The 9,472-nt window shown below is 38.0% G+C and overlaps 1 protein-coding gene across 1 annotated transcript; it reads left to right on the top strand.

Annotated features, from left to right (window-relative positions):
* Nucleotides 1-2,985: 2,985 nt before the first annotated feature.
* LOC120732248 (DLA class II histocompatibility antigen, DR-1 beta chain-like) lies at nt 2,986-6,897 on the top strand. Its single transcript, XM_040029703.1, has 5 exons — nt 2,986-5,237; nt 5,411-5,671; nt 6,090-6,371; nt 6,488-6,598; nt 6,875-6,897. Exons 1-5 carry the CDS (start codon nt 5,180-5,182, stop codon nt 6,886-6,888), a joined length of 726 nt encoding a protein of 241 aa, XP_039885637.1. The 5' UTR covers nt 2,986-5,179; the 3' UTR covers nt 6,889-6,897.
* Nucleotides 6,898-9,472: the final 2,575 nt, after the last annotated feature.

Genomic DNA, 9,472 nt, shown 5'->3' with positions numbered 1-9,472 from the left:
TTAATCTAGTCATTCAATTATTCTAACAAGCTGATTTATTTATAGACTTAATGTGAAACTGCATCGTGCAATATGTTCTTTATTTTCTTGTTCCAACTGTTTTAACTTAAAGATTTCATGCTTTTCTTTGTCAAGTGTGAACTGGATACCGTTGGGTTCGTAGGGCCCAGTTGTTCAAAAGCAATGTGGCAGGATAAGGATTATTTGATGTGAAATATCAAAATTAACCTGATCCCAGCAGGGGGCTGAATTTGGTCTGGACTACAAAGGAAAAATGAAACAAAAACTCAAAAGGAAAAGAAAAATAGAACTGGTATACTGAGTTTTTTTCACCACTGTTTTTACATTTTGTATTAAGTGGTATATTTATAAAATAAAATATAATTTCCTACATTTATTTCATAATTGTATTGATGATGCCTTCTTCATGATAAGTTCTAAATATATAAAATATACGATAAACTGAGTTGTGTGGTGAAGTCATCACGTTAACATTAACTAAAAAAGGTTATGAATTAAGAATTTTAAAGGTGATCACAGTAGGTAATAGTAAAATCATTAAAAACTTAAATCTATGCATATGATATTAATTTTTGTTGCCATCTGCTGGTCATTTTTTAGTTTAGTAAGTCGGGCCCGTCGCAGTAAAGACAAACAGTGCAGAACATGTGTTGCTGCACAAAAGCAATCAGAGATGTTCATGTTTGTGAAGCATGGTGGCAGTAGCATCATGGTGTAGTCCGTCTCAACAGCAGAGGCTGAAGTTTTTACAGTAGACACAACAGTCACCTCAAGGCGCTTTATATGAAAAGCTAAACCATACAATAACACATACAGAGAACAACCCAACAATCATATGACCCCTTATGAGCAAGCACTTTTGGGGATAGTGGGAAGAAAGAACTCCCTTTTGTCAGGAAGAAACCTCCAACAGAACCAGGCTCAGGAAGGGGCAGCCATCTGCTGCGACCAGGGTGAGGGGAGGAAGACAGGACAAAAGGCATTAATTAATCAGTCAGTCAATCAATTCAATGCATCATGGGAATCCCCCTAGCAGTCTACACCTTAACCAGGCCTAACTATATGCTTGGCAACAAGGAAAGTTTTAAACCTAATCTTAAAAGCATATCTGTCTCCCAAATACAAATTGGAAACTGATTCCAAATATGAGAGGCCTGAAAGCTAAAAGCTCTGCCTCACACTCTACTTTGAAATACTCTAGGAACCTCAAGCAAGCCCGCAGTCCGAGAGTGAAATGTGGGTTCATTAAGATAAGATGGGGGCCTGATTATTTAAGACCTTGTATGTGAGGAGCAGGATTTTGAATTCAATTCTGGATTTAACAGGGAGCCAATGAAGGGAAGCCAATACAGGAGAAATATGCTCTCTCTTTCTCGTACTGCAGCATTTTGGATTAACCGAAGGTTTTTCAGGGAGTTTTTAGGGTATCCTGATAATAACGATTACAGTAGTCCAGCTTAGAAGTAATAAATGCATGAACTAGTTTTTCAGCGTCACTCTGAGACAGGATATTTCTAATTTTAGAGATCTTGTGCAAATGGAACAAAGCAGTCCTACATATTTTTTAATACGTGCACTGAAGGACATTTCCTGGTCTAAAATGACTCCAAGGTTCCTCACAGTGTAACTGGAGGCCAAGGTAATGCCATCAAGTGTAAGAATCTGGTTAAATACCATATTTCTAAGATTTTCAGGGCAGAGTATAATAACCTTGGTTTTTATCTGAAATTAGAAACAGAAAATTAGGTCATCCAGATCTTTTTGTCTTTAAGATATTCCTGCAGTTTAACTAATTGGTGTGTGTTTCCTGGCTTCGTGGATAGATAAAGCTGGGTGTCATCCACATAACAGTGAAAATGTATGCTATGCCTTCTGATAGAGCTACCTAAAGGGAAGCATGTATAATGTAAAGAGAATTGGTCCCAGCACGGAAACCTGTGGAACTCCATAATTACTCTCAGTGTTTGAAGAAGACTCTCCATTTACATGAATAAACTGGAGTGCATTAGATATGATACAACACTATCACAGCACTATCTGTAATACCTACAGCATGCTCTAATCGCTCTAATAGAATATTATGGTCTAGCAGGACGAGCACAGAGATGAGTCCACTGTCAGAGCACCATAAGATCATTTGTCACCTTCACTAAAGTTGTTTCTGTACTGAACTGTAAATGCCAGGTGGATGCTTCTCACCTGGCATTGAAAACTGAGATAAACAGTGAACTGACAGCCTTTCAGAGATAGCGAAAAAGCTCTGGGGTGAATCTGGTCCAGAGTCACTTTCATATCTGAATACACTCACTACAGATGTAGTTTTTGAAGTACTGAAAACTATCTAACTGACCATTACTTGATTGCATTTGTTTTTTGTTTTTTTTAAACAGTAGTGGAAATACGTTGGTCAGCTGCAGCTGTTGTGGGGGGCATTCTAAATTTTGTGTTTTTGATCTCTTGCCTGACTAAAACATGTTTGTCCTACATTGGCCACTATAGTTAGGATAAGAAAGCAGAACTGACAGCTATCTGCTGACATCTAGTGGTTCCCGCTTGTTACACATTGTGTAAATTTACAGACCTCACAGTACCATATTATTTTAACAAAAGGCCCATTGCTCTCAGACTGCAGGAAAACAGCTTCATCAATTCAGTCATCTGATCTCAACCCAACAGAGCATGCTTTTTAGATTAGATTAGATAAAGCTATTAATCCCTCGGGTGGGTTCCTCCAGGAAATTCTGTATAATTGCAGTAGAATTTTAGTTTTTGAAGACAAGACTTAAGGCAGAGAGACCCCCAAGCAAGCAATACTGAGAACAGCTACAGTAAAGGCCTGGATGAGCATCTCAAATGAAAGAAAATCCATTTGGTGTATATTGATTCTAGACTTCAGGCCTTTACTGACTGCAAAGCAATCATCCAAGTACTAAAAACTAACCTTGTATTCAAACGGATGTTAGTTTGGTTTAACCCGAACAACTTAAATTCCTTCACTAAGTGGTTTTAGTGACGTAGAAAGAGACTTGTCAAAGCATTTAATGTGTTGTTGTTAAAACAAAACTCAGTAACATGCCAGCAAAGGCAGAAAAGAAGAAGCCATAAACTATGAGGTAAACAGTGCAGTTTGGTAAACAGTGATTCAAATCTTCTTTGCAGATGTTTATGAGGATGTTTCAAAGTATTTTGTGCATTTTAGTGAGAAGGACTGGATGTAACTTCTTTCGTTAGCAAAGTAAATCCACAGGGACCTGCGAACCCTGCAGCTGTGATTGCAACACCTTGGTCCTGACACACCAACTTCTGCTTTTTGGGTTTATGCTACTTGTGTGTAGTCATTCTTATCACACGTGTTACAAGGAAGTTAGAAAGTTTTGGACTAAAACTGTGGTAAAAACCGAGGAATGTGGTGTATTACGCATAGCCTTGTGTAATTTCTCATATTTCTGGCTGATGATGCAAGAACTGTTTATGTAATTACTGACAAATTCAGAATGTCTCAGTTACAGGAAGGAACCTAGGAAGTAAGGTGTGATCAGTCTATTATTTTCATTGACCAGACAGAGATTAAATGTGTGGCCTTGAATTGGACAATGTTGAATTTCCTGACAATGGCCACTCACACATGAAGCGCCCTGTGGTCATAATAATCAATCTAAGAATGAGTTCCTGACATTCCTTCAAACTTCACCTTTCAATGGGCGTCTTTTGATGTTTCTCTAGACAACCAAATACCCGAGAGTTAAACAGAACGACCTTGTTCGTCTAATTTTCTATTGACATAAATTTATATATTTATTATTTAAGTTTTTATTCTCAGTTGCAATAGTGACCTGTTTTGACAATGATATAAGTTAAGTAAATTCAAGGCTGAAGAGCTTTTTTAATGTTGATTATAAAAGACATGGGGTTGTATACACAGTGCCCACCTATCTTATGATTAACCCAAGTCAAATATCTGGAGATCTGAGAACACAGAAAACAAATGTGTTATACATTACAGAAAAATCCACTGGAGGAAAAAGGTACATGAGTTTTACTGCTGTTTACTTCATTTATCTTTGATGTAACATAACTGGTAAGATATGATGGATCTTAGTTGTTTTTAAACCCACCACAGACCCCCTGAGAGCATCCTCTGTCTTGCTGAAGAAGTTGAGCTGGGGGTTGAAAATAGCCTGATCGGCTTTGTGAATCATTTCAACCCACCTTCCATCAATTTCAGCTAAACCAAAAACGGCCATCCAGTGTCTGAGAGGTGTCGCTCAGTCGGTATGTTCCCAATAAAGATCAAACCTTCCACCAGTTCTCAACTCTGACGTTTAGCCTGAGCGAGGGCGACATTTACAGCTGCACCGTGGAGCACTGGAGAGACCCTAAACAGGAATCTGGGGTAAATATTTAGTCTTATGAATAAAGCAAAAATAAAAAGACGTTTTTACTTCTGTCAGTAATGACAATATTGCAGGTATTCAGGTTAATGTAAAACCGATGAGTTTTATAAGGTCCAAAAAAATTTTTTTTTAATATCTTTTTATTTCCAAAGGACTTAAAAGAAACTAATATCTCAATCTATTATAGGCATGAAACTACAAATACACACAATTCGCTGCACAATATTAAGATACAAATATCAGACCTGCAGCAGTAATTTTTCTTCAGGTTATTTTAAACTGAAAGAGGGCGTTACTGCTAGGAATTTACTCCAACTTGAAATACATAACACCATATGCTAGAGTTCTGATTTTGGAACTAAATTCCTTGTTTGCACTGTAATAAATTGCCATAGCGGGTAAATGAAGCAAATTTTGAATACTAATTCATCTCAAGCACAGTTCTTTCTTTTATCGCTTACAAAAACCTTCTTTTTTCTTTCCATGATGAAGGCACCACTGCTTGGATATCAAACAGATGTGTTACGGCCTTCCTGTATGGTTTCAAAAACAGTTTAAACCAGCTTCAGGTGAAATTTTACACAAGTTTTTACAGTCTGCACAAATCCAGCAGTTAGGGTGAAAATAAATCACACCACATACATACACAGAGCACCACGCCTACTCTTTAAAAAGTTTATTGTTACTCAAGCTGCAGATTCACTTCCTTATGCGAGAAGATCAGATTGATTGCTACTTTCATTCGTGATTTCGTGTTCGTCACCATGCACACTCACAACTTTTTGATACTACCACATGTGCTCTTGATATTTTCAACAGCGGGTAAGTAACTTTAATATATAAACTGTATTGTTTGTGTTACAACAATACAACAATGATATCGTTAGAGAAATAAAAATACAAGTAAACCTTAAACTGGTGCTTTTGTTGTGTGTGAGAAGATAAAAAAAACATGAGCATTTCCATATTGGCTAATTGTTGACTTTGTGTTACAGATGCTTACTTTGGTTACGGTGTGATCCGTTGCCTGTTTACTTCTAAAGATGATGTTGTTTATCTGGCGCAAGTCTACTTGAATAAGATGCTTCTGGGCCAGTACAACAGCACTTTGGGGAAATATGTCGGCTACACAGAGAAAACTAAAGAAATTGCAGACAATCTCAATAAAAACAAAGGTTTCCTGGAACATGAGAAAAAGAACAAAGAGAAGTGCAGAACCAACATCCCACTCGTGTTGGACATTCTTTCAAGACCAGGTGAGCACAGCTGAAACTAATGATTTTTTAGGGTTCAGCAGCCTGCTCACTCTGGGGTAACTTTAGAAACAACTTGATGCTTTAGAGCAGCTTTTCTGAAAACGTTTTAAGAACTTTATGAGGGAATGATTGCAGGAATCTGTTCATCAAGTGGGCTGAAAGAAGTGTTCAGATCATTTCCTTAGTGAAAAGCATTCATGTATCATCGTCGAAACACCTGCAATGTTTTTTTTTTTAGAATCAGGATAACATACGCGGCAAAATGCAGCTCCTGAAACTCTTCATCTGTCCCACTGTTACACATGTCTGACTGTAATCTAAATAATTACAGAAACTTAGTGTTATTAGTCCAGTATCAGTGTATTAACTGATGATATTTCATTTTATATTAAATAGCTCTGTCTGTTCTTTCCTCCAGTGAAGCCCATTGTCAGGCTGAGGTTAGTTGAGTCAGCAGATAGCAAACATCCAGGCTTGTTCATGTGCAGCGCGTACAACTTTTATCCCAAACAAATCAAACTGATGTGGCTCAGGGACGGAAAGGAGGCAACATCTAATGTGACTTCCACTGATGAACTACCCAACGGAAACTGGCTCTACCAGATTCACTCCTACATCGAGATTTCATCAAAACCTGGAGAGAAAATCAGCTGCGTGGTGGAGCACGCCAGCCTCACAGAGCCCAAGGTTTATGACTGGGGTAAGAGAGTGATTGGAGGAGAGTTTATCAGTAGAACTCATATTGGTGTTATCCTTCTAAAATAAGACATATTAAATAAGTGTGTATATCTAACACAGTGATAAATGTGTTTTTAGTGCCAATAACTGAAGCAGGGAAGAATAAGATTGCTGTTGGTGCAGCAGGGCTGCTGCTGGCTTTGGTGTTTCCAATTATTGGAGTTATTTTCTACAAGAGGAAGGCCACAGGTGAGACACATAAACAAAAAAAACCTCGAACGACAAAATCTGAAACTGTAACTTGGGTAATTGCATTAGTTAATTTAAGCAGTGTGCTGATTATTCCCCATTTCACTCTAACAGTCATTATTCCCACTTCTAACTCTGTCACGGTTACAGTAGCAGCTGCAGTTTTTACTTTAACGTTTTAACACATTAACACTTCTTAACACTTCACATTAACAATTCTGTCTGCAATCTAAAATGAACAAATTTCAACTCTGTTGTTTTTTATTTATTCTACAGGCCGATCTAACTGAAATAGTGGGGAAAATGAGGTTTAAGGTGGATTAAATGCCCTGCAACAGACTGGTGACCTCTCCAGGTCACCTACCTCTCACCCTGTGACACCTGGGCTCCAGCCCCACCACCACCACCCTGAAGTAGTTAAGTGATGGAAGGATGGAGATTAAATCAGACTTTTACACTCAGATTGAAATGCATAAAATTATTTATGATATGTATATATATATATATATATATATATATATATATATATATATATATATATATACAGCAGAGTTCTGTTTACGTAAACAGAACTCTGCTGAGTTATCTGTGCTAATTTTTCTCTCTCAATTCATATATCGACATTCCCACAGGTTTCAAAGCTGAATTTAGAGAAATCTGCGAGAAGTCTGATTTATCTACTTTATCTTCATTCCAAAAACCTGAAATCATTTATCATTTATGAAGCTCAGCAGTTTTTGTTTTTCCATTTTCTTTCCTGTGGTAAACAAAGCTATGTGCCCCTCTCCTGCTCTCCTGTGGGTATTTTTGGTAATCTATGGGTTAAAGAAGCCCTCAGTAGTGTCTTATAGATGAGACTGCTGGCCATGCTGATTAGTTGTTTAAGTACAGAAGATAGGATGGCAAATCCTAAAGGCTCAAACAAAAGCAACAAGCTTTGTTTTGTCCCATCTTCCTGTGCTTTACATGCCCTTTTTATCTTCTCTTTCTTTGAAACCTCGAGCAGAACCAGGCTCAGGGAAGCCCCACGATGAGCTGATGGGCTTCCCTGAGCCTGGTTCTGCTGAACGTTTCTTTCTGTTAATAGTGTCACGGTCCTGGGTCTGTGACTCAGTGTGTGTGTTTTCTGGTTTAATTTATATTCTTTGAATTAGTTTTAATCATGTTTCAGTTTCCTTGCTTTTCCCAGTTTAATCATTTGTATTTCTAATTCTTAGGTTCTTGTTCATTTAGCCTGTTCCCTTTTGTGCTCTGGTTGTCTTGGTCTCGTCTGTGTTCTCCCCAGTTCGTCATCCTTTTCACCCTCTCTGTGTTTCCTTTTTTATTTTGACAGTATCCCATCCTGTGTTCAGTGTGTTGCCATGTTGATGGTTTGGGACAGCTGTGTTGGGGGACAGCTGTGTTGCTGTTCAGTGTGTTCAGTTTTTCTTCCTCTGTGTCTCATTGTGTCTGATTACTTCCAGCTGTGATCCCTCCTGTTTCCCATCCTCTAATTGTCTTCTGTGTATTTATGTCCTCTGTCGTCCTCTGCTTGTTGTTGTGTTGTCCCACATCGCTATGTTTCCTCTGTGCTTCTCGGATTCCTTGTAATTCCTAGTTTCCAGTTTTAGGTTTTTGTTTCCTTGTATTTAGTGTTTGGATTTTACAGCAAATAAAATCTTTTCTTTATCCCTCTGTGTTATGAGTCCTGGGTTTGGGTCCTACTCCTGCCTACCACACAGCGCTACCTTGACAAAAAGGGAGCTTTTCCTTCCTGCCATCACAAAGTGCGTGCTGGTAGGGTGTTGTTTGATTGTTGAGGTTTTCTCCAAAATACTGAACGGCCTTTACCTTACAATATAAAGCACCTTGAAGCGACTGTTGTGATTTGGCACTATATAAATAAGCCAGAATTGAATTACTGTGTTAATATGGTCTGTAGGGTTTTAGGGTTATAAATACATCAGGGAGTTGCATTCAGAGATTCACAGCTAGGATCATATTTCTAAAGGTCTTAGGAAGGCCAACAAATGGGAGCATGTGAATACTTCATTCATTATTATTTCAGTTTAGTGGAATAATGGTCACTTTCTTGCAGCAAATTTTATATTATTAATCTCTAAATCTCTAAATCTCTAATTTGACAAAAAAAATTTCATAAAACAAGTATTAAAAACATCAGTAATACAAAAATTTATTGGTGGTGGGCCAAAGACGCTAAACTGGAAGACCGACACAGGGGATGAGCAGGCTCTATTTCATAATTAAGCTGAGATCTTTGATATGAGTTTTCTGAGATTTTCTCTTCCTCTGTTGTGGTGAGTGCGGTGTACTTTACTGTGGTCTGCTGGGGGAGCAGCGTCAGAGCTGATAGACCCAACAGACTGAATAAACTGATCAGGAAAGTCGGCTCTGTGATCGGCTGATCACTGAACAAACCGTTATCGATCACGGATAATCACAGATACATCTTTCACATTTTTCACATGTAGTAACTTGTGGTATCAAATATCACAACAGCCTGAGAGCAACACATCTGTCCATGGAGGTATCAACTGTTCTCACATGTTAACAGTTTATTTTAACCCTACACCCTTATTTATTTAGTTCTCTCTGTTTGGACTGAATAGAGTCCCACGTATCCACATAATTCACATCCACATAACCACACAACTCATTCTTACACACGGACACACACACCAACTTTAATTAAGTATGAAACATGTAGTATTGCATTGTATTCCAATGAGTTACATAATATTCTGCTAATTTAAGTTTAAGTACTGTAGCTAATCTAATTGCTGTAACAGAGGAGTTTCATAGCCCTGTGATAAATAAATATCCTATCTTAGTGTCAGAAGTGTTGTCTTTAAACGCAGTATATATCTATAATCT

This window comes from Simochromis diagramma, unplaced genomic scaffold (genome assembly GCF_900408965.1).
Source record: "Simochromis diagramma unplaced genomic scaffold, fSimDia1.1 OVJJ01000361.1, whole genome shotgun sequence".
In the NCBI taxonomy this organism is placed as follows: Eukaryota; Metazoa; Chordata; class Actinopteri; order Cichliformes; family Cichlidae; genus Simochromis; species Simochromis diagramma.
Note: the sequence above shows the minus strand (reverse complement) of the source record. Positions and strands in the feature narration are given on the sequence as shown.